This window comes from Ascaphus truei, chromosome 13 (genome assembly GCF_040206685.1).
Source record: "Ascaphus truei isolate aAscTru1 chromosome 13, aAscTru1.hap1, whole genome shotgun sequence".
Classification (NCBI taxonomy): Eukaryota; Metazoa; Chordata; class Amphibia; order Anura; family Ascaphidae; genus Ascaphus; species Ascaphus truei.
Window position 1 is genome coordinate 13,389,663 of NC_134495.1, and position 25,612 is coordinate 13,415,274.

At 47.0% G+C, this 25,612-nt stretch overlaps 1 protein-coding gene across 1 annotated transcript in view; it reads left to right on the forward strand.

Moving 5' to 3' along the window:
- The window catches only part of ZDHHC8 (zDHHC palmitoyltransferase 8), a 49,607-nt gene that overhangs the window by 18,757 nt on the left and 5,238 nt on the right, over positions 1-25,612 (forward strand). Inside the window, exons 2-10 of the mRNA XM_075568589.1 lie at positions 11,025-11,146; positions 13,920-14,077; positions 15,437-15,609; positions 17,552-17,654; positions 19,236-19,327; positions 19,554-19,686; positions 20,971-21,088; positions 22,323-22,432; positions 23,145-24,178. Coding sequence (XP_075424704.1) covers positions 11,025-11,146; positions 13,920-14,077; positions 15,437-15,609; positions 17,552-17,654; positions 19,236-19,327; positions 19,554-19,686; positions 20,971-21,088; positions 22,323-22,432; positions 23,145-24,178 — 2,043 coding nt within the window. The remainder of the gene's footprint in view (positions 1-11,024; positions 11,147-13,919; positions 14,078-15,436; positions 15,610-17,551; positions 17,655-19,235; positions 19,328-19,553; positions 19,687-20,970; positions 21,089-22,322; positions 22,433-23,144; positions 24,179-25,612) is intronic.

The following is a 25,612-nucleotide window of genomic DNA, read 5'->3' on the forward strand; positions in this document are numbered from 1 at the left end:
ACACACACACACACACACAGTCCTCCCCGCACACAATACACCCACACAAAATCCCCCCTCCACACAATACACACACACAACCCCCCTCCACAATATATATATATATATATATATATATATATATATATATATATATATATATATATATATATATATATATATATATATATATATATAAAAACAATCCAAGGATAGGAGACGGTGCACAGCTGAAAAAACGGGGCCAGCACCAATGCTATGCTATGAAAGTTAAAATTTAATTTATTGGAACAACATAGTAACGGGGAACAAAAAAAACACCCTTTAACGCGTTTCAGGCAAACACCCTTTCTCAAAGAGTACATCCGCATCTGATCGCACTCCCTGTCTTATAGGGAGTCCCCCGCCTTCAAGCGCTGATGTCACAGTATGAATTTGGCGCGAGCAGCCTATACAGCAATCCTTTTGGTGGAGCTCCCTTCCAATCGGCTATCTCCAATGGAAGGCGCGTCCTGTGTGGACGGGGGAAGAAACTAAAGACACAATGAGAGCGGATCTATGGCTCTAACACAAAATAATGATACACACATAGCCATAAAATAAGCACAGTAACATACATAACAAAACCACATGATATAAACTAGCGAAATCGGTTTCCTAAATAGGTCAAGGACACAGATAAATGGAATAAACAATTACACTGGATATATAATAACCAGTGAGTAATAAATATTCAAAGTATGTGCATACAGTACAATTTACATATATAGAAAAACTAACCATATACATAGTATGTAATTAAGAGAGTCTAATGATAGCCAGTTTATCAAAAAAAATGCATTATAATAGAGAGTAAACAATGGAGTGACGCAATATTATGAATAGCAACATTATAATAATATTAAGCAATAATAATATATATACACTCACACACAAAATCTCCCCCACCACTTGGGTGGAGCTGGGGCCCAGCAGCCAACAGAGGCCCGCGGAAAGCCGAACTAGGCCCCGCAGCCTCTGGGACAGTAATCCCAGCTCCCCCTGAAAATTATTCAACAGGGGTGTGTGGGGAAAAAGGTGTGTGTGTGTGTGTGGGGGGGGGGGGGGGGGTCCTGTGTGTGTGTGTGTGTGTGTGTGTGTGTGTGTGTGGGGCCTGTGTGTGTGTGTGTGGGGGGGGGGGGCCTGTGTGTGTGTGTGTGGGGGGGGGGCCTGTGTGTGTGTGTGTGTGTGTGTGTGTGTGTGTGTGTGTGTGTGTGTTCAACAAAACATTCGCAGATCTTTAAAAAGTAAAGCAAAAAAGTTTTTAAGGCAAACAATTGATTTATTTCCTTTACTTTTTAAGACCTGTTTATTCTCATTTTGTATGACCTATTTTTACATAGTGCATGGAGGCACGACATTTCTGTCTGTGGATCGCCGCTTTTTCTCTCTTGTATTGTATGTCTTTATTTATATAGCGCCATTTAGGTACATAGCGCTTCACAGTAATAATACACGTGACAATCATATAAATAACAGATCAGGGGAATAAGTGCTTCAGACATAAAAGTAACATTTAGGAAGAGGAGTCCCTGCTCTGAGGAGCTTACAATCTTTTGTGATATACAGCGGTGAGAGCGTTTGTGAACCCTAATGATAATTACGGGAATTCCATAGTTTTTTCCATGATAACCTTCTTGAATCAAAATCGGTCTCTTCTTATATATCCAATAGGGTTTATATTAACCAATTCCATGTCTTTTGAAACAAAATGATGTATGAATACGACAAATAATGAGTAAGAGACAAGTGCAAAAGTAAGGAAAACCCTGTTTTTTTAAGCTAATTAAAGGGGATAATTAGAATGGGGTGTTTAAATAATGAGATAGATCTTCAGGGGTGATTTTGGGAGTTCCCCACCCTATATAATGATTAGAAACTTTGTGCATTTGGTCTTCACCAGACAGGTGTGTGAAACCACGTCAAGCTACTACCAAAATATATTTCTGGGGACCTCCAAAAAGCAGTTATTGATGCTCATCAGTCTAGAAAGAGTTACAAAACCATTTCTAAGGATTTGTGGCTCCACCAATCCACTGTCGGACAGTCTACAAATGGAGAAAGTTAAAGACCATTGTCTCTCTACCCAAGAGCGGTCGTCCTACCAAAATCTCTCCAAGAACAAACCGGAAAATCATCCAGGAAGTCACAAGGAACCTCAGAGTAACATCCAAGGATCTACAGGTCACTCTCGCCTTGGCTAATGTGAGTATTCAACTCAACTGTCAGAAAAAGACTGAACAAGAATGGTGTTCATGGAAGGATAGCCAGGAGGAAACCACTGCTCTCTAAAAAGAATATTGCTGAAGATCGCCAAAGAGCACATAGATGATCCACAAGACTTCTGGATTAATGTTCTCTGGACAGGTGATTTAAAGGTAGAACTTTATGGCCTTAATAAGAATCGTTACATTTGGCAAAAACCAAACGCTGGGTTCAAATAGAAGAACCTCATACCTACCGTCAAGCATGATGGTGAGAGTGTGATGGTTTGGGGCTGCTTTGCTGCCTTAGAACCTGAACGACTCGCCATCATTGACTATGAATTCTGGATTGTAACAGAAGATAATGGAGGAGGTCAGGCTGTCCGTAAACTTAACCAAAAGTGGGTCATGCATCAAGTCCATGATCCTAAACATACAAGCAGATCTACAAAAGAATGGCTGCAGAAGAAGAAATTCCATGTTTTTCGAATGGCCTAGTCAAAGTCCGGACCGAAACCCCATTGAAATGTTGTGGCAGGACCTGAAGTGAGCTGTGCATGCAAGGAAGCTCTCAAAACCGAGACACTGACCAGCAGTTACAGGAAACGCTTAGTTGAAGTCATTGTTCTCAAGGGGGCGCCACCAGGTACTGAATGTAAAGGGTCACATACTTTTTCACACATTGATATTGAATGTTGAATCATTTGTGGATAAATGAATGTTGAAAACGTTGTGACATTTGTTTATCTGTTATTAGGACTTGGATTAAAATCGAATAATATTTTAGGTTTTAAATATGTGGAAATCCTAAGGGGTTCCCAAACTTTTTTTCTTGCCAATGTGTATACAGGCATACCCCGGTTTAAGGACACTCACTTTAAGTACACTCGCGAGTAAGGACATATCGCCCAATAGGCAAACGGCAGCTCACGCATGCGCCTGTCAGCACGTCCTGAACAGCAATACCGGCTCTCTACCTGTACCGAAGCTGTGCGCAAGCAGGGAGACTATAGAGCCTGTTACAAATGCATTATTTACATCAGTTATGCACGTATATAATGATTGCAGTACAGTACATGCATCAATAAGTGGGAAAAGGTAGTGCTTCACTTTAAGTACATTTTCGCTTTACATACATGCTCCGGTCCCATTGCGTAGGTTAATGCGGGGTATGCCTGTATACACCTTTTTTTATAAATGAATCACGGAGTGTAAGCTCTTCGGGGCAGGGTATTCTTTAGGCTCATGTTGTCATTCACCTGTCACACTTTTTATCCCATTGTGTGTAATGTATTTACCTCCTATTGTAATGTTGTAAAGCGCTGTGTATGGGTAACGCTATATAAATTAAATTGTGTGTAATATTTATATGTATACAAACGCAGCACTAATTATGTGTGTATAATTTTATATAGAGGTATCAGTACCGTGTTAGCCGAGCTTCAATAATCAAAAAATAAATAGATGATACCGTTCTGTGGCTAACGAAATGCTTTTATTTGTGCGAGCTTTCGAGATACACTGATCTCTTCTTCCGGCGATGTTACAATGAATGAAGCAAAAGGTATACTTAAAAACAATGTCTCTTGGAATGGTTATTGAGGCAAAAAGTGACACTGTGTGCTCATTTGCATGTCATTTCCCAGAATCCCTTGCTGCAGTGGAAGTGCTGTATGCTGGGTGATAATGGGGAAAGGCGGGGTTGCAGACCTGCCTAAGACATGCAGATGAGCATACAGCTATATTTGCATATATATATATATATATATATATATATATATATATATCACTTCTGTAGTATTAGATCATACTTACTGCAAAACAATTTTTTATTCAGCCCTTAATGCCATTTTTAATGAGTTTTAATACTGAGCATCCTTTGATTTCTATAGCAGGTTTCAGCACATCTCTCCAGCAGTGCAAGATCTTTGTAACACTTTCCTGTTTGTGATCATGTGCTGCCAATATTCCCAGCAGTTTGAGCTGCAAACTGTAACACTAGATAGTGTTACCTTCGTAATATAAGAATACATTGTAGCTGCTGAGTTGCACTGACTGAAGGATTGATTGAAACTGAAAGGCAGACATTCTGGGAAGCAGGATTTTGCTGATCGATCATGGGAGAATTAATCGATCGGCTGCTTAAGTATTAGTTTTCAATAAAGGTAATCAAAGGCTGCATATATTAATAGTTTTTTTTTTGTTTTAACTGCCGCTTGGATTGTTTCTTTAAGCAAAGGCAGGTGGCTCCCACTTCAGAGGACAGCAACTAATCCTTTCACAGCCACGGGCCTGCAACGCATTGCAAGCTCGTCACACCAGAAACCCAATGTGTTAGTACAGGGGTGCGAAAAGTTTTGGAGCTGCGCCCACCCCACCCCCCCTGTGTGGCAGCCCAAGCGCTCGCGCCCCCCCTTCTCTGTGACCCGGCATCAAATGACGCCGCGGGTCATGTGATGTCACGTGACCCCCACAGCGACATTTGACGCGCGTTACAACGGCAACGAGTACGTCACATGACCCCGCGGCGTCATTTGACTCCGCATTGTCATGGCAACGCGTCCAGAAGACTACATAACACCGGTATGTTGAGGTTGCAATGGCCTCACGCAGACCCTCTGCAATTAACTTAAATGTATGTGACTTTATTTATATAGCGCCATCAATGCACATAGCGCTTCACAGCAGTAATACACGTGACAATCGTATAAATAACAAATAATAGAAATAACAGATCATGGGAATAAGTGCTTCAGACATAAATAACATTTAGGAAAAGCTCTGAAGAGTTTACAATCTAATTTGTAGGAGGAACATACAGAGACCAGTAGGAGGGAGTTCTGGTAAGGGGCCAAGGTTTATGTAACAGGTGTATAGTGTTAGAAACGGAGCTACCCATATGCTTCATTAAGCAGGTGTGTTTAAAGGTGGATAGAGAGGGTGCTAGTCGGGTATTGAGGGGAAGGGCATTCCAGAGGTGTGGGGCAGTCAGTGAGAAAAGTTTAAGGCGGGAGAGGGCTTTAGATACACGGGGTAGAGAGAAGACATCCTTGTGCAGAACGCAAGAGTCTGGATGGTGCATACAGTGAAATTAGGGCTGAGATGTAAGGAGGGGCAGAAGAGTGTAAAGCTTTAAAAGTGAGGAGGAGAATTGAGTGTGAGATGCGGGATTTGATAGGAAGTCAGGAGAGGGATTTCAGCAGGGGAGACGTGGAGACAGATTTAGGAAAGAGCAGAGTGATTCTGGTAGCAGCATTTAGGATAGATTGTATTGACAGGGAGAGGCAGGAAGGCTGGACAGCAGGAGCTTACAGTAGTCGAGACGGGAGAGAATGAGGGCCTGAGTCAGAGTTTTAGCAGTCGAGTAACAGAGGAAAGGGCGTATCTTTGTAATATTGCGGAGGAAAAAGCGACAGGTTTTAGATACATCTTGAATGTGAGATGGGAGTCGAGTGTGACCCCTAAGCAGCGTGCTTGGGCTACTGGGTGAATGATGGTACTTCCAACAGTAATGTGGAAGGAGGTAGTAGGGCCAGGTTTGGGAGGAAGTATGAGGAGCTCTGTTTTTGCCTCTGGGAAGAGCGCGCGGCTGCTGCAACCGCCGAACCCCCCAACAAAATCCTGCGCACCCCATTTTGCGCACCCCTGTGTTAGTACATGGTAGGATAACTTTTATTCATTCGGGCTGATGTCACTGCTGGGCCCTATGACATTACTGGGATATACAAATATACAAAGCAGCACATTGCACTGGATAATCCTCTTAAATTGAAAAATGTTGACATTTTCACTCTTCCCCCATGGGGTTCAGCTAAAATGTATGTATGTATTCCCCCACTTGCCCTTCTAAATAAAACAGATAATTGTGTAAAAAAAAAAAATAATAGATTAATTAAAGTTGCAGTTCATTCAAGCTGCTGTTTTTTTTTTTTTGTTTCTCCCCCCCCCCCATTCAATATGTGCATCAATACAATCTGCACACTGATAAGTGATTAGCTAAGCTGCCGATCGACCCGTTCTCCTGTGATCGATCGCTTTGCTCTGGGTTATTTCATTCACTGATATTGCTGCCACAAAGTGGGGAAGATCATGTGACCAGGCAGTTACTAGATACAATTGGTGCACTGCTAGAGAGAGAGAGAGGGCGGGGCTCAAGAGCCAGGCCCTGTCAGAAGGGGAAGGGGATGTGACTTTCTAAATGGTTTCTATAGAAACAAAAATGCCTGTTAAATTACAATACATCAGTGTTTTTTTTTTTTGTTTGTTTTTTAATAAATGCTACAAGTATTTTCTCATAGTACAGAACTGATTTATTTAAAAATACTCACATGTAGGATATTGCTTGGACTGCAGTTTTAATGGGGAAAAAAAGTCTCCTTATGAATTCCTATAAAAAAAAGAGTTGCATGAGGTAAAGGGCGCAGGGGATAATGTGCCACAGAGAGACGATGATGCTGCTGCTGCAGGGAAGCGATTTATTCTGTAATTTCCTTGTGTTCCCCCTTCCAGAAGTGGCACAACCTCGCACACCCCACCCCCCCTCACCCCCCCTCACCCCCCTCTCCACCCGCCAGCTCTTATCTAACAAACAACGTAGCAGCTTAGGGGGGGGGGGGTGGACAATGTGACCCTTGTTTAGCTGGTTAAGGGCTATTGACCTCTTCCAGGCCAGAGGCGCAATGCGTTGCAGACCCCTCTGGCGCTGAAGGGGTTACGATCTCCCCATAAGAGGTGGGGCATGATCTACACAGGAGTAAATTGCCGCGTCCGTTGTAAGGAACCCACCTACCTTTTTTATTTTGAATTCTCCTTAAACCCCCCCCCCCGTATCTGCGGGCGAGATGGAGTGTAACAGTTGCATGTATATCTTCATTTATATACAGTGCCCACCCGTGTCCTCCGCACTGCACAAAATAATGCAGGGAATTGCAGCGCAATAAGTAGAGCAAAAGAAATCCCTGCCCCGCAGAGCTTACAATCAAAGTGAAAAAGTTCCCGACGAGCATGGGATAGTTCCAGCAAAATGGTATCCTTTTTCATCCCTATTTAGAGCAGCACAGACCATATTGAAAACGCCAACATCGTACGCATTCTAATTTTACAGCGTGAACCATCGCGTACGTTCTCCCGGCCTACTGTGGAATATGAGCTCCTAAATCACTTCCTGTCTTATCTGCCACTACTTGGGGTTTATTTGGCCCTTATTTAGTATGCCGTCTTCACACCGCTCAGGAAGATTTCAGCCCCCATTCGTTTGAATTCTTTTGAACAGAGCTGCGATCTCTTTTTTTGGGGGGGGGGGGGAAAGCGGCTTTGCCGCACTTCAATCCGGCTGGATTCACTAGGCCAGGAGTAGCGAAATCCAGTCCTCCAAGGGCCACCATCAGGCCAGGTTTTCAGGATATCCCTGCTTCAGCACAGGTGGCTCAGTCATTCTGACTGGTTTAGCCACTCCTGTACTAGGCCATCAATACCAGATCATGCCGAATCAGGGGGTTCAGTACCCCGCATCGCGACTTGGTGAACCTGGGCCCTTGCGCGTCTTCACTGCGTTCGCGGAAATAAAGCAGTGCGTCCCCAGCGCCTGCATGCAAAGCCTTTTTCTACATTGTCCAGTTTTGTTGGTCAAAATTACACAGGTAAAAATGAAAGAAAATGGAAACGGCCGATGCTACTTTCTTAGAGATTAAAATTCCAGACGTGCAGTCTCACTGGTTTTTAGTACGTGCATCTCACACCGACGTGATGTCTCGCGGATGCACTTGTCTGGCAACATGCAGTTTCCCCCCTGTCACCCTCCCCCCCCCCCGGGAAACCCCCACATTCTGCTGATTGCAAATCACACTGCAATTTGCCCATGAAATGGAAGGCTTTTTGCATGAACTCGCTTACATTTGGCGGGTTTGATAAAGTTCTAAAACACAGCGAATGTCACTTGGCGTTATATAAAATAATAATGCACCGCAAATAAAATTTTCTGACAACTTGGCAACCCTGCTTTTCCCCATCATCTCCTAGCATACAGTGTTTCCACTGCAGCCAGGGATTCTGGGAAATGACATGCAAAAGAGCACACAGTGTCACCTTTATAAGCTTATGCCTGCCGTATTCGTGGCCCGCATACGCTTATAGGCAGGGCTCGACAAATGCACTCGCCCACTCACCTGGGGCGAGTGCCTTTGGCCCGCTGTCGAGTGCTTACCAGCGACGGGTTCAGCATTCTCCTGGCATTCTTCTGAAAGTCCTGTGTCTCCCCATCCAAGTCCCGGCAAAATGGCTGCCGCCATTGGGAGCAGGCGGGGTCTGGGAAGGCTGAAATGGTGATGCTTGACAATTAATGTTTTATTGTTTTGGGAAGGCGGCCATTTTGTTAGCGGCCGGTAAGGCTGAAATTTTGAACGGTGAGCTACATTTTGTTGCATGAAGAGTGTTAATGAAGGGGTACAGTTGTGCGGGAAGGCGGCCATTTTTGTGAGAGCGTGGACGGGTAACAGGGGGGGTGGACAGAGAGGTGGGTTAAACTTACCAAGGTGGGTGTCTGTTTCCGCAGTGGTGATCCCAGGTGTGTAGGGTGAGTCTGCAGGGAGAGAGTCTCCGAGGCTATTAGGCTTCAGAGTCTCGGGTGACAGTCTCAGGGGGTATGGTGAGTCTGCAGGGGTGAGACTCTGTGGCAGTGTGTGTGTCTGTGTGTGTCACAGTGGAGTAGGTGTGTCCGTGATGTTAGCGTACCTCTTGGCCAATGAGACCCGTGGGGGAGGCGGGGCATGGGCGGGCGGACCGAGGGACCAATGAGAATCCCCACATCTACTAACAATCAAGCAAATTTCATTTTGATGTAGATATAGATATAATACATACATTATACATATATAATATGCGGTTGAAAAATAATAGCACATTTAGAATTTGAGACTTTTGAATTTTCTTAAAAGGGGTAAAAAAAAAAACGTATCCTACTTTTTGACCGTGAATTCCCACGCAGATTTGCAGTGCAAACTTATTTAGTCTTGCGTCGCCCACTTCAAAGATAACGAGGCCCTGTCTTTCTTTTCATGTGTTGGTATTTGCTGAGCCGTGCTGGGATGACGGTCGCCCCTTTGTGTTCCATGAGGTCAGAGTACCCTGTCGTCTGTCTGCCCGTCGGTATTAATAATAACGTTCTCGGGATCTGCGGGCCACTTGCACTGCCTCCTTGGGCTCCGTGTGGCATTTCTCCTGCGATGAGAAGGTTACAATTGTCACAATCCATTTAATTCACCAGCCGGCCTCCCGAGTAACATTTTGTACGGGGTTTGATTGCCTCGGTTTATTCTCCTAAGCACTATTTCCCCCCCCCCCCCCTGCGTCCTTTTCTTGTAATTACCTGAAAAGCCACGGATATCTCTCAAACAATATGGGGAACATATTGAAAGACGGGGGTGGTGGGGGGAGAGGAGAGGTTTCGTAACCCTTTCTCTGCCAGAAAGTCCTCTGCCGCGTCGACGAGCCCAAAGCAGTGAAGAGCTAATGGGAGTTAAAGGGTTAAGTGCATGCAAGACGATGCCTACCCCGCGGGCATTGAATGGGTTAATGTAAAGGTTTTGGATACCTTGCCCCCCTGATGCGCAACAACAAACAGAACCCCAGCAAGCTCTTTTTGGGAACCCCTGAGCCCCCCACAAAATATATATGTATATGTGTCAAAAAGGAGAGCTATTGAGCGTGGCAAATGTAGCAATAAACTAGACTGCAAGCTCTTTGTTCTAGAGATTTTGTATCTGTGCAATTGTGCAAGTTAGGGCTGGCGTTCTTAAAACCGCCACGCAGTGATTCAGCGGAGCTTGCCGCTTCTGTTCGAGGCTGTGCATGCGTTTCCATAGAGCCCTCGGTCAGCAAGGCTCACCCATCTCTTCATCTGCCTCCCTGGGTAATTCCACGTCTGGATTCATTAGGCTGCTCTGTGATCTGTAATTGAGGCCTCCCCTTGGGATCAAAGCTGCAACTCGTGTTCAGGGAGGAAATGTTCCCTTCTTGAGAATGAACATGCTGCTCCGTATAATGACACCAAGTATGACTAAGCCCATCGGAACACCGCCATTTATAGCAGCAGGCATAAAGGTACAATTTTTTGGGAGGAGGGTGAGCCCTTCCCTGGGGAGCTTCACCGTCGAATTGTCACGCTGGGAACCCACTTGGAGAATGTTGTGATCTCGTTTATTTGAACGAAGCTGAGATCTTTTCCAGCACTGGGAAGGGGCCAGTAAACAGAAGTAAAGTTTAAACCTGTGCAGTGATTTTAAACGGGTTCCTAGGATCCCTAAAGGGTTCCCTGCAATTATCAGGTCATTTGTAAAATAGAGAAGAATTTACAATGCATCTGATCTCAGACGCGCTATTAGAGAGGGTTGGGGTTCCTTGCAGTGCATCTGATCTCAGACGCGCTATTAGAGAGGGTTGGGGTTCCTTACAATGCATCTGATCCCAGACGCGCTATTAGAGTGGGTTGGGGTTCCTTACAATGCATCTGATCTCAGACGCGCTATTAGAGAGGGTTGAGGTTTCTCAGAATTTCACAATATAATTATAGTGTTCCTTAACCAAACAAAGGTTGAAAAACACTGAACTAGTGTGATGATTTTTAAATCTGCATCCGGTGCAATTAACTTCACTCGCCGGCTTCCCCCAATTAACCGTGCGCAGAACGCGGTGACTGTTCCTTCCTGTTTCACCTCTGCTTATTATGAGGCTGGGAGCGGGGTTCATTCCCCCTGCACGGGGTGATTTCACGCTCCGCTCACCCGGCGCCCTTCTCTTTCATTGCAGGTGTCCCTGGCTGACCAGAGAGATCTCCCCAGCGATCCCGGTGTACAATGGGCTCGTGTTCCTGTTCGTGTTGGCAAACTTCAGTATGGCAACTTTTATGGATCCCGGAATCTTTCCACGAGGTAAGACGCCCCCTCCCCACGGTCGTCCTGCGTCTATTTTATCCGACTTCCACATTGGATGTATTTCAGTCCCCAAGGGACACAAAGGGGTCAGGTTTTAAGGACAGCCCTGCTTCAGCACAGGTGGCTCAGTCATTTTGGCTGAGGCTTGGGGTGCCTTACACTGCATCTGATCGCAGACGTGCTATTAGAGAGGGTTGGGGTTCCTTACACTACATCTGATCTCAGACGCACTATTAGAGAGGGTTGGGGTTCCTTACACTGTATCTGATCTCAGACGCACTATTAGAGAGGGTTGGGGTTCCTTACACTGCATCTGATCTCAGACGCGCTATTAGAGAGGGTTGGGGTTCCTTACACTGCATCTGATCTCAGACGCGCTATTAGAGAGGGTTGGGGTTCCTTACAATGCATCTGATCTCAGACGCGCTATTAGAGAGGGTTGGGGTTCCTTACAATGCATCTGATCTCAGACGCGCTATTAGAGAGGGTTGGGGTTCCTTACACTGCATCTGATCTCAGACGCGCTGTTAGAGAGGGTTGGGGTTCCTTACACTGCATCTGATCTCAGACGCGCTATTAGAGAGGGTTGGGGTTCCTTACAATGCATCTGATCTCAGACGCGCTATTAGAGAGGGTTGGGGTTCCTTACACTGCATCTGATCTCAGACGCGCTATCAGAGAGGGTCGGGGTTCCTTACAATGTATCTGATCTCAGACGCGCTATTAGAGAGGGTCGGGGTTCCTTACAATGTATCTGATCTCAGACGCGCTATTAGAGAGGGTTGGGGTTCCTTACAATGTATCTGATCTCAGACGCGCTATTAGAGAGGGTCGGGTTCCTTACAATGCAACATAGGATTCCTTAACCAAAAAAAGGTTGGAATCCACTGGCCTAGACTTTCCAGAGGTAGAAAGTGTTAAACTATTACAATGGTAGAAAGTGTTCCATGGCTGGATGCTTTCACATTAAGGCAGAACCCCAACTAGTACTAAGTGAGGCTACACTGTATTTATATTTCAAACACCAGCGAGTGCCTCGAAGAGCTAAACGGAAATCACTGTGAGATCCCTAATGTATCCGCGGATTGAGCCATCTTGCACTTCTTTCCTTGTGTGTTTTTACTTTAATATGCTGTTTTATAGAAAATAAAGGACGTGGGAATTACTCTAGATCAGGGGGCTCAACTCCAGTCCACAAGACCCACCAACAGGTCAGGTTTTCAGGATATCCCAGCTTCAGCACAGGTGGCTCAATCTTCGACTGGGCCTCTGTTTGAGCCACCTGTGCTGAAGCTGGATAGCCTGAAAACCTGACCTGTTGGGGGGTCTTGAGTTAAGCTCCCCTGTTCTAGACCAGGAACGCGCAAACTTTTTACGCAGCGCGTCCCGCACGGTTACACCAGCGCGCCCCGCGCGGTTTACGCGTCGCATCTGCTGTGGCTCTGGCAGCATCTGTTGCAATTGATTTCCATCGCCCGCTAAGACAAGTTTTTAAGCTGCACGAACATCCCAGGGAGACCTCGCTATGATCTGCACACTTACATCATCCGATCAATATTAATATGACGGGGGGGGGGGGTCCGCGGGGTCTGGAGCGATGGTGCTAGGCAGCTGTCCTTTTACACATCACAAAAATCACTTTTCTGCAGATCCTTGTGACTGTATGTGTGTATATATCCTTTATTTATACATAGCGCCAACTATGTACACGGCGCTTCACAGCAGTAATACACGTGACATAATGTAACACATCATGGGAATAAGCGCTTGACGTAAAAGTAACATTAGGACAAATGAGTCCCTGCCCCGAAGAGCTTACGATCTATGTGAATGCATTAGCTCTTTTGTAGTCCGCAAGCAGTTAAAGTTACATCTTGTGTTTGTATTAAAATAAAAATTAAAATGAATGGAACATATTGTAACCCTTAATTCCAATCAAATGAAAAGATATTTTGTTTTTGTTGGGCCCTTTTAGAATGGGGCAGATCTTGTTGTCAGTACAAGTGTTTAATAAGGATAGGGGGCTTTGCCCGTGCAAACTCCTGTTCATCACCTAGGGACCTCACACAAAAGGTGGGTTGGGGGGGGGGGGAGGAAATCCAGCTCCTGCCAGGTGTCCACTCCTGCCCCTCGCTTCTCCGCCAGAATGCGTCCCGCAAACCGCCGTCGGATTGCCGGTCCATGTTAATCGGCGGCGGTGATCGTCGGATAAGCGGTGCCCGACGTGGGTTAATGCGCCCGGCAGACTGCATTACGCGGCGGCAGATAAGGCGTCCGTCGGTGAGCGGGATGTCGGACACCGAGGACTCGCTGCGCTTGTCTGACTTTGTTGGAGAGAAAAAAAAAAAAAACTTGGGTTTTACCTGATAAACTTGTCACTTTGGTGCCTGTAACGCCTGGGAGGGACTAGACCGGGGGGGGCTAACGTCAGTCCTCAAGGGCCACCAACAATGGAGCTTTTCGACATATCCCTGCTTCAGCACAGGCGGAGCTGCAATTATGACTGAGCCACCTGTGCTGAAGCGGGGATATCCTGAAAACCTGACCTGTTGGTGGCCCTTGCCGACTGAAGTTGGCCACCCCTGGACAACACCCTTTAAAAGTATAATGTACGCGTCGCATCTTCTGTTGGGAAACCGTCGCCGTTGGCGTTTTCTCTCCGTGCTATGATGACGATCTGTTCGAGATGGAAACGTTGGTTCTGCGTTGACACCTTTTTTTTTAATCTTGGTTATTTCCCCCCCCCCCCCCCCTTCCTCCTCCCCGACAGCTGATGAAGACGAAGATAAGGACGACGACTTCCGAGCTCCCCTGTACAAGAACGTGGAAATCAAAAGAATACAAGTACGGATGAAATGGTGCGCCACGTGCCACTTCTACCGCCCGCCACGCTGCTCGCACTGCAGCGTCTGTGACAACTGTGTGGAGGTGAGTGTGACGCTGAAGCCCCCGGACACGGGGTGGGGGGGGGGAGGAGGGGGGCAAGCGAGGAGGGTTTTTGCCCTGAACTTGATGCGCTCGGCTGTAAACCATCCAGTGACTGTAAGAGAGCGGTGTACCAAGCAAATACCGGACCAGGCCATATACCGGACCAGGCCATAAACCGGACCAGGCCATATACCGGACCAGGCCATATACCGGACCAGGCCATAAACCGGACCAGGCCATATACCGGACCAGGCCATAAACCGGACCAGGCCATAAACCGGACCAGGCCATATACCGGACCAGGCCATATACCGGACCAGGCCATATACCGGACCAGGCCATATACCGGACCAGGCCATATACCGGACCAGGCCATATACCGGACCAGGCCATATACCGGACCAGGCCATATACCGGACCAGGCCATATACCGGGCCAGGCCATATACCGGACCAAGCAAATACCGGACCAGGCCATATACCGGGCCAGGCCATAAACCGGACCAGGCCATATACCGGACCAGGCCATATACCGGACCAGGCCATATACCGGACCAGGCCATATACCGGGCCAGGCCATATACCGGGCCAGGCCATATACCGGACCAAGCAAATACCGGACCAGGCCATATACCGGACCAGGCCATATACCGGACCAGGCGGATTCCACAGCCGTCTGTGACATCACGATGGGGGATGGGTGGGAGAATCAGAATTCTGCATATCCAAACTTTTACCCCAGCTGGGGCAATTGCACAAACATGAGGGGGGTTTTTTGTTCCTTTTTTTTTTTTTTCCAAATGACCCTTTCTCATAATGTTTACTCTTCTCATTCTTGGTGTCCCCTAATCTGTATTCTTATTCTCTCTTTACAAGTGATCGTTTAAATTTGCTGTATGCTGTACGGTGGGGGTGGGGGGGGGGGGTGTATTCGACACTTTTGTACCCACCATTACTTATTTAATGTGTAGTTGACATTTATCGCAGCTTCACAGTGCAAAAGCCAGTATAGCCAGCCTCACACGGACGAGAACCATAAGGTCGAAAAAGCTGTCTGTGGGTAGGGTTGCTGGCTCTGCACTTCTATAACCCAGGCTGTGGTGAAAAGCTGTGTAATGCAGAAGCTTATAGGGGCCCCTGTTTAAAAATGGTTAGAAGCAAAAGGTGACACACTGTGTGCTCATTTGCATGTCGTTACCCAGAATCCCTGGCTGCAGTGGACGCACTGTATGCTGGGAGATAATGGGGAAGGGCAGGGTTGCAGACCCGTCTGAGACGTGTGACTGTACTCACATGCGGGATTTTTATTTGCTGTTCTCTCTTATACACACACGCACACATCTTTCTTCTCTCCCTATAGGATTTTGACCATCACTGTCCCTGGGTGAATAATTGCATCGGGCGCAGGAATTACCGTTACTTCTTCCTCTTCCTGCTGTCCCTCAGCACCCACATGGTGGGGGTCTTTTCCTTCGGGTTGATATTTGTCCTGAACCATCTGGAGATGCTGGGAGAGACCCACTGCAGCATCACGTATCCTTTCCACGGGGGGGGGGGGGGGGCGTGGGAGGCGAGCGGCTCATTGGTTTACTACGAGTCCTTCCAATCTCCGCAGAGTCTGCAACACTTTGAGCAAACCCGGAGCATACGATTGGTTGGCGCCTTTCCTGGCACACGTTCACGGTCTTGCTTTACTCAACCCATTTGAATGTGTTTTCATTTGACCTCTGCCAACAGCCAGCAGTTTAATTGGCCGTGCCATGCATGCGTACACAGGCATTGCAATCTCTCTCCTTCAGGGAATAGAAGTGAGACGTGCTGTAGGAGGTGCGTGCGGAGGTGAAAACAGGAGACCGTTTGGGGGGGGGGGGGGAAATCGGTGTAGGCCTTTATTCAGCCAAAATGCCGTGAACAAAATCTCTGGCTGTTCCTCAGCTCAGATGCAGCAAAAACCGCTTACGTTTAGCCTAAGGGAGCAGCAAAAACAAACATGCCTAGCTCCTATCTGGATCAGAGAGCCCTCAGACTGCTCTGATCCAGGCTTACAAACCCCCTTACGAACCAGGTAAGCCGGTTAATTACCTCGGCCTGTTCTCGGGGCTGAGATTAACCGGCTCACCACTGGACTCCATAGCTACACCCATGCTTTAGAAATCTTCAGAAAGCTTGGGGAGCGCAGGTACCGAAAGGGGGAAAGAAAGTTAACACAATAGTGCAATTTTGTTTCTTCCGTGTAGGTAGATGGAGTGTGTAGCAGTATAGGAATTGCACTCACATTTTGGATAGATTAATCGAGCATGTATCCATCGCGGCGGGGAACAAGAGACAAGAAAACATACAATGGTGCAGATGGTCAAAAAGGTCGGTTTATAAGTCAAACGGAATGACAGACGGCTACCGACGAATGCGAAACGCCTTGTGGTTCTTTTGGCGATGTTCTAAGAGGAAGGAGCAGGCTGTGTGATCTCTGCGCTGTATCTTCCTGCATCCGGGTGCCATCTGCCGGTAGTGACGCGGTGATGTCACAGGTGAGACGCCGAGACCAGTGAGGCGGTGAGATTGTGGAGAGACTGTCTCCTTCCACCTCCCCCTGTTTTCTCATTTCTTAGATATTTGTGTACTAAAGCTGTCCTACTTCTTGGAGAGTGTGAGTGTGCACTCTTGTCATTGTGAGTGTGCACTCTTGTCATTCCGATTTGCTTATAAACCGACCTTTTTGACAATCTGCACTATTGTATGTTTCCTTGTCTCTTGTTCCCCGCCGCGATGGATACATGCTCGATTAATCTATTCAAAATGTGAGTGCAATTCCTATACTGCTACACGCCGTCTACCTACACGGAAGAAACAAAATTGCACTATTGTGTTAATTTCTTTCCCCTTTCGTTACCTGCGCTCCCCAAGTTTTCTGAAGATATGTACATTATATATTAAAAATGATTTTGAGCTGCATGTTTCTTTTAATTGGAGATCACTTGTTGTGCACCAATTTAAATCGAATAGCTATTGTACCACTATTATTCACGTATAAATCGCAAATTATGTATCACTTGTTTTTATTATAATATATCACTTAGACTAGAAGAGCCGGTCTACACTTTTTTTTTGCTTTTTACACCAATACTTTCCCGTGCATAGCTATTGGGCTGGGAAACCACCGTATCACACATACTGAGTGAGTGTGTGTGTGTTGCATAAATATATCACATTATACAACGTGTAGACCGTGCTTCACAACACGGACATTAGAATTCCCGGAGCTACAATGCAAGCCGTGAGTCAGGCAGAAGATCGCGCATGGCTCCCCGCGGTGGAGAGTTGAAGAAGAGATGTTGGGAGGCCACAGGAGTGGGTGTGGGTGCAGTGGGCTTGTAGTTCCCTACGATCTTTAGATACATGGGTGGGTTTCTCTCTTGGGTTGATTCGGAGGCTACGAGTCTTCACTGGCGTCGGTGTCCTTAGCGCTGCTGTGCAGGATATCGGTGATGTGCGTGGCTGGGCTATTTTTCATCCCGGTCATCGGCCTGACTGGTTTCCATATGGTTCTAGTGGTACGAGGACGAACGACCAATGAGCAGGTAAGAACGACGGAGGGACTTTTAGTACGGGAACTAAAGATAAAGTGACTTGCTCGGGGTCACAAGGCGTGGACACTGGGGTTTAAACCAAGCTGTGCGGGAATTCGTAGTTCTCTGAGGTGTGGATTAAACGTAATGAGCTACTTATGATGGGATTCTGTTCCATGCAACAAAGATGTACATTTCCCTCGAACTATACCATCCTCCAGCCTCCAAACATAGAAGTATTTCTTTTACACCCCAAATTATTTTTGCTGCCATTTTCGTTTTACCATCAAAGAATCCACCAGAATAGGTAACCAAACTCTTGCAGTGCCTTTATTACCATGCTAACATTCTACAAATACTTGGAAGTCGATTTTTGTTTTTCCCCAATGCCAGAAATATGCGAAATTTGGTTACAACTGCAATCCGTAGTACAACAAATTCTACAAATATCGACGCATTATTTCTATTTTCTACATTTTTATTCGTTCAACTTTTTTTTTTTTTTTTTAAACTTTAGAATACATTAAATATGATAAAGTTGGCAGATTCTTGGTGGAGGCAGCCATCTTAAATGGGACACCTGAGGTTTTGTTTGAATTTTGGCTCGGTGAGTAAAGGCACAGGAGGAAACGGTGACCGTGTCTTTGGAGCAGGGGGACTTGGTATCAATCCCAGTGTCCACTCTGTTTGACCCAGGGCAAGTCACTTGATCTCTCTGTGCCTCGGGCACCAAACATAGATGGGGCAGGGATGCATTTTGAAGGCAAAATTCCATGTGCACTGTTGCGTACCGCTCACTATGCAGGTGGTACCGCTCACTATGCAGGTGGTACCGCTCACTATGCAGGTGGTACCGCTCACTATGCAGGTGGTACCGCTCACTATGCAGGTGGTACCGCTCACTATGCAGGTGGTACCGCTCACTATGCAGGTGGTACCGCTCACTATGCAGGTGGTACCGCTCACTATGCAGGTGGTACCGCTCACTATGCAGGTGGTACCGCTCACTATGCAGGTGGTACCGCTCACTATGCAGGTGGTACCGCTCACTATGCAGGTGGTACCGCTCACTATGCAGGTGGTACCGCTCACTATGCAGGTGGTACCGCTCACTATGCAGGTGGTACCGCTCACTATGCAGGTGGTCCTTGCTTACCGATGGATGCCTTATCTGACGCCGCATTATCCGACGCCGGACCCGCTTTTCCGACGGTCACCGCTGCCGATTAACATGGGACCCGCAATCCGACGGTCCGTTAACCGACGGCGGTTGGCCGGACGCATTCCATCGGAAAAGCGAGGACCGCCTGTAATTGTAATTCTGCGCTTTGAGTCCCATTGAGAGAAAAGAGCCATATGAAATCGTTTTATTATTATTCTTCAGGGTCCATGTTAAAATGGACAAGAAGTGAAAGGTCACTCGGTGCTCATTTGCATGTCATTACCCAGAATCCCTGGCTGCACTGTTTGCTAAGTGGTAATGGGGAAAGACAGGGTTGCAGACTTGTCTGGGACATTGGGATGCACCACACGTGGTATTTTTATGTATTATTATTAGAATGATAGAGTTAATAATTGTACTATTTTGCACAGGTTACTGGGAAGTTCCGCGGGGGGGTGAATCCCTTCACCCGGGGGTGCTGCGGGAATATACAGCATGTGCTTTGCAGTCCCCTGTCTCCCAGGTAAGTGAGGAGAAAGGCTAAATAGGTAGGTGGCTGTGAATATCAGTGTGCAGCTGTGTAGCTCATGATCTCCTAACTGCTACACAAACATAGGTGTGCGTTCCCTGTACGTGTTGCTAAGTGGGACCGGCGCTGTTGCAGAGGTTCACAGGGGGGGTTACGGAGACGGACAGCAGGATGACCTCTCGGGGGCCAGTTCTCAGGGCTCCTCTCTCTTGCCCCCCAGGTATGTGGTTGAACCAAAGAAAAAGCAGCCGGTCATGCTGAAGCCTCCATTTATCCGGCCGGACGTGTCTGAGCGACAGATCACGGTCAAGATCAGTGACAACGGGATCCAAGCCAATCTGCACCGCTCCAAGGTACTGTCTTCGGGCAGCACTACAGGTGTTGGGTTACTGCCAGTGTGGGAGGAGGAGACCTCCGTCTGAGACCCTGTGTAGGATTCTTGTCTTTCTCTGTACCTCAAGGTGTTGGACACCAATTCCAAATTGCATTAATAATCTATTGTGTACTCCGTGCTACATAACACATTCTAAGCCACTCGTGCACACACTCGTGCACACACTCGTGCACACACTCGTGCACACACTATACATTTTGTTGTGGCGATATGGTGCTCAAAAGTACTAGGACCTATGAACCAGATAATGAAGGGAGAATGGGGTCTACTGGGGAATAATCAATAGAAAGTACTAAACCTATAATGGGGCTCTAGTCACCCTGAAGGTAGGGGTAGGTGCACGGAGACACCCTCCTTTACCTCATTGGGCTGGCCCCAGGTAAACGTACTCACAGCTCAATGCCTCCAGTAGCTTTCTCCATCAGCGTGCTGCTGTATCCTTGTCAGGGAAATCCAATGCAGTGTGTGTGCAGCGCACAGCCAAGAAGGGGGATAAGGAGCAGGTCTGGCAAAAAAATCTTTATTCTGAGTCCATAAAATAGAGGGTTGCAAACCTTCTACGCGTTTTGTGCAACGCAGGCACTTTAATAAAGATTTTTTTGCCAGACCTGCTCCTTATCCCCCTTCTTGGCTGTGCGCTGCACACACACTACACTATACATTTTGGGCTGTTGCGTTCCCAACTTCTCGTCACAAATCCTTGCTGATCTTGGGTAAATCACGAATGGTGGAGCAAAGCAAAAGCCACAACTGGTTTAGTGGGCAGGAATGAAGATGGCGTGGTTTATACAGTGGCACTGCTGTCTGTGGTGATCAGACATTTCTGTGTTTTGTTGCCATTCTTCATGGTCTCAGCCGGATGGCGGCGCAGACCGATGAGAGAATTCTTGTCTGCCGCCCCCCTCCACAGCTCGGATCACAGGGGGCTTGTTAGAGCAGCCGGTCTGGTGTATTGATGGCATAATTACTACATGTATGCTCTCTCTATAGCTGAGATCAGTGTATTGTCAGAAGCCAGTGTATTCTCTGCGCACTCTCTCTGCGCACTCTCTCTGCGCACTCTCTCTGCACTCTCTCTCTCTGCACTCTCTCTGCACTCTCTCTCTCTGCACTCTCTCTCTCTCTGCACTCTCTCTCTCTCTGCACTCTCTCTCTCTGCACTCTCTCTCTCTGCACTCTCTCTCTCTCTGCACTCTCTATTATTTGAAGGCAGCAGTTGAGGCTGATGTTCTTCTCCTTTCAGTCCAAGGGGAGCCTGGAGAGACTGGATGAGAAGTGCATGGATATCCAGCCGCCTCTGCCCCCCAAAGGAGATCCCATCAAATACTCCGACATGAAGGGGCCCCTGGGAGCCACTGAAGGTAATCACAGCTGGGGCAGTGACCACACCCCTGGATATTGCACCTAAAACTTGGGAGGGTTCCATGAAAGTCTAAGGAGGCAAATTTATTTTTACTGTTGGGGGACAATCTGAGATAATTGGTCCCAATTACTTCCATTTGAACCTGTTACATAGTTACACAGTAGATGAGGTTGAAAAAAGACTTCCGTCCATCAAGTTCAACCTATGCTAAATTTAGACAACAGATATTTTATCATATACAGTATCTATACTTATTGATACAGAGGAAGGCAAACAGAAAACCCCAGTGACATATCATCCAATGATATCTCATAAGGGGAAAAATAAATTCCTTCCTGACTCCAAGAATTGGAAATCGGATTAATCCCTGGATCAACATCCTTCCCATGTATACTTATTTGGTATATCCCTGTAAAGGCATACCCCGCATTTACGTACGCAATGGGACCGGAGCATGTATGTAAAGCGAAAATGTACTTAAAGTGAAGCACTACCTTTTCCCCACTTATTGATGCATGTACTGTACTGCAATCGTCATATACGTGCATTTACTGATGTAAATAACGCATTTGTAACAGGCTCTATAGTCTCCCCGCTTGCGCACAGCTTCGGTACAGGTAGGGAGCCGGTATTGCTGTTCAGGACGTTCTGACTGACGCATGCATGAGCTGCCTTTTGCCTATTGAGCTAGATGTACTTACTCGCGAGTGTACTTAAAGTGAGTGTACTTAAACCGGGGTATGCCTGTATTCCTATCTAAAAAGGCATCCAACCTTTTTTTTAAACAAATCTATTGTATCTGCCATCACAGTCTCCAGTCTGTTGCCATTAGTTCACTTTGATCTTCTCCTTAAATACAATGCGGATACAGTTTCTGTCTCCGTGCAGTTTAGTAAGTGTGTGAAGCCTCTTACAGTGAGTATGATCAGATGGCTGGCTATGAAATGACATTGAGTGGTGGACCCTCCAGTTATGCGAGGGAAGATGGAGAGATCAGGGCTGATTTCATTGCTCTGCTAGGAAGATTTTCTATCGGAAGGCATAAGGGAGATTTGTTTAGAAGCAGTGGGATATTTGTTATTCCTTTCTCACATTTGTGATGTTATCTGCACATTGTGTTAACCAATTAAATGCTGGGCTACAGAATTCTCACACTATAAAAGTATCATCATCATAGCATCCTTTTTTTTTTTTTTTTTACATTTTATTATTTGATTTTGTCATCCCCTTAGACGGCGGCCTGTCTCCGAAAATAATGAGCCCCTCCACGCCAGCCATGTACAAGTATCGACCGGTGTTTAGCGCCAACCCCAAAGTGCACTACCATCCTGCATCAGAACAGGTGAGATTGAGAGAGGTCCTCTCTCTGAGCTGGACATTTGTGGCTGATGAAACTTGTAATGCTGCCAGGTTGAAGTTTGACTTTACGATTACACTTTAAATCCTTGCACCATGCAGGAAAACCTATGTATGCCTCCGGAGTTGGCCTGCTGACCCAATACTTTGTCAGCGTAAGATACCTCGAGTTTGGGGCTTTACAAATAATTGGTGCATAACTCTAAATGGCTGTTTAAGTGTCCAGCTGTAATGGGGGGGGGGGGGGCTGAAACGACTTGTGTAGGGAGTTCTTACGATACTCGGGGAGGTTTGGCACTCAGGGATAGCAAGGGAATCACCCCAACCCACACATTTGGAAGCTGTTACATTTAAAGCGCTAATTAGGTTTTCTACGTTTGTATTTTGTTTCTATCAAAATCATTAAACAGTTATAATTTTATATCTAGTGGAGGTAGAGATTACCCAATGGGGACTCCACCTCTTTCCAGTTTATTGATTACATTTCCTACATGCAGTGGAGGTTGAGTGCATTGCTAAGGGATCTTTTCCTTCTTTCTGCCACCAACATTAGATTGTAAGCTCTTTGGGGCAGGGGAAGCATTGTGGCTGCAAAATTCTGCATCCACTCTCGGCGCTAAACAAGAAAATCAATCAATCGATTTAATTGTTACTATTCCGATGCATTACAAATCCTGTATTGTATATTTGCTTTTCAGATTGCTATTCAGGAAGGTCTTAAGGACAGCAGGTACCTGGAAGAAGATTGTCGGAGTCACGATTACCAGTCGGAACCCAACCTGGACCTCCCCGAGTATCGTAAGAACTCCCTACACAAGTCGTACCAGTCCTCCCCTCTACAGCTAGACGCCTTCACTGCCAACTCGCGCTCCCTCAGCCTGAAGAACTCCGGCCACCGGGAGTGTGAGAAGGTGCCTCTCCAGCTTGTAAAATCGGATGGCGCCACCCCCGCGGCTTTCAAGAGTGTCTTCTCCCCCAACGCGTTGTCCAACCGCAACGGGAGCCTGTCTTACGACAGCCTGCTCAACCCCATGTCGCCGGCAGCTGGTAAATGTGTGGCGCACACAACAGCCGGCTCGGTGGGCTACCACTCGCCCTACATGTCCGCCAAGATGTGCCACATGCGGGGCGGCGAGCGTCAGCCCGCGCAGGGATTCAGCCCCGTGCTGGGCAGGGTGGCGGCGCACCCGCGGGAACCCTCTCCGGTGCGCTATGACAACCTCTCCAAATCCATCATGGCGTCGATACAGGAGAGAAAGGAGATGGAGGAACGGGAGAAGCTGCTGCATTCTCACACGGACTCTGTGTTTGCAGACTCTGGGGTCTACGATACCCCCAGCACATACAGCCTGCAGCAGGTGAGCTCGCTCTCCGAAAACCCGCGTGCCGCATCTGGCCGTTACGGGTCCAGGGACAATCTGCTGGCAGGACCCCCCAGCTTCAGCTCCAGAAATCCTGTCCTACAGTCCTCCGTGTCCTCTCTTTCCAGCGCGGTAACCCGAGCCCCTAGGACTTCCACCACCTCCTTGCAGGCCGACCTGGCCAATAACAATATCCACAGCCACCAGCCCCTACAAGGGAGGGTGAGCAATGGGTCCTACAAGTCTCCCGGCCACCAGGCCCCATCTTCACCCTTGGCAATGCCCAGGTCGCCCTCTTACGGGGGAGTGAAGGCCGTCACGTTCCTCAACACCATGGAGTTTGTGGAAGGGCCATCTATGGGAGTCCAGAGGTAAGAGGATCTGTATTCATTGTGATACATTGAGGCTGTGGGACTAAGCAATGTGACCTCCAGTGACACTTGGTATTTGGTGCAGTCCTATTTGTATGTGATGCAACCTGTTGCAGTGCAGAATGATACACATTTCAAATGGTAACAAGATTTCAACACATCAGAGTGTCTGTCTGTCTGTCTTTATTTACATGGCATAAAGAGAGGTTTAATAGGCGGTGCAGCTGCCTTGGAGGGAAAAGTAGAGACCGGACTGCTATCTCCTCGGTACAAAAAGATTTATTGAAGGCACATAAAGTAGCAAGAGAGAACTCCTACGCGTTTCGTGCGGTTCACCGCACTTTATCGAAGATAAACTTTGATAAAGTGCGGCGAAACGCGTAGGAGTTTTCTCTTGCTACTTTTTTATGTGCCTTCAATAAATCTTTTTGTACCGAGGAGATAGCAGTCCGGTCTCTACTTTTCCCTCCAAGGCAGCTGCACCGCCTATTAAACCTCTCTTTATGCTGAATTCTCCTGGTAGGAGCACGCCGACAGCACCCGAAGTCCCGCGGCGCAATGAGTAAGTAACCACTACACCAATGTACACCTGTTATGTGTTTAGCTATACATTGCAACCAAGCTACACGTACACTGCAAGTTCATAGAAGATCTACCTGACATACAAGGCTATCGAACCTGCATATGAAGTGGTGTGATGTGAGTGGTGAGCAACGTGGGATTATACCTCAACGGGTTAAATCATGCTGTTTATCGAGTGGGATCAAGACTTTCATGTGCTACACTTTGCACACCTGTGCATCGACATTTCTGGTTAGTGTTGCAGGGGGTTTGTTCTCCCACTTTTCTCTATTTATATAGCGCCATTAATGTACATAGCGCTTCACAGCCATAATACACGTGACAATCATATAAATAACAAATAATACAAATAACACAAAATGGGAATTAGCGCTTTCAGACATACAAGTAACATTTAGGAAAAGGAGTCCCTGCCCCGAAGAGCTTACAGTCTAATTGGTAGGTAGGAAGAACGTACAGCGACAGTGGGAGGGCGTTCTGGTAACTGCGTCGGCAAGGGGCCAAACTTTAGGTATCAGGTGTATAGTATTAGCCACGAGCTACTCATGCTTCCTTAAGCAGGTGTGTCTTAAAGGTGGATAGAGAGGGTGCTAGTCGGGTATTGAGGGGAAGGGCATTCCAGAGGTGCGGGGCAGTCAGTGAGAGGTTTAAGGCGGGAGAGGGCTTTAGATACAAAGGGGGTAGAGAGAAGACATCCTTGATCAGTACGCAAGTGTCTGGATGGTGCATAGCGAGAGATTAGGGCTGAGATGTAAGGAGGGGCAGAAGAGTGTAAAGCTTTAAAAGTGAGGATGAGAATATAGCGAGATGCGGGATTTGATAGAAAGTCAGGAGAGGGATTTCAGCAGAGGA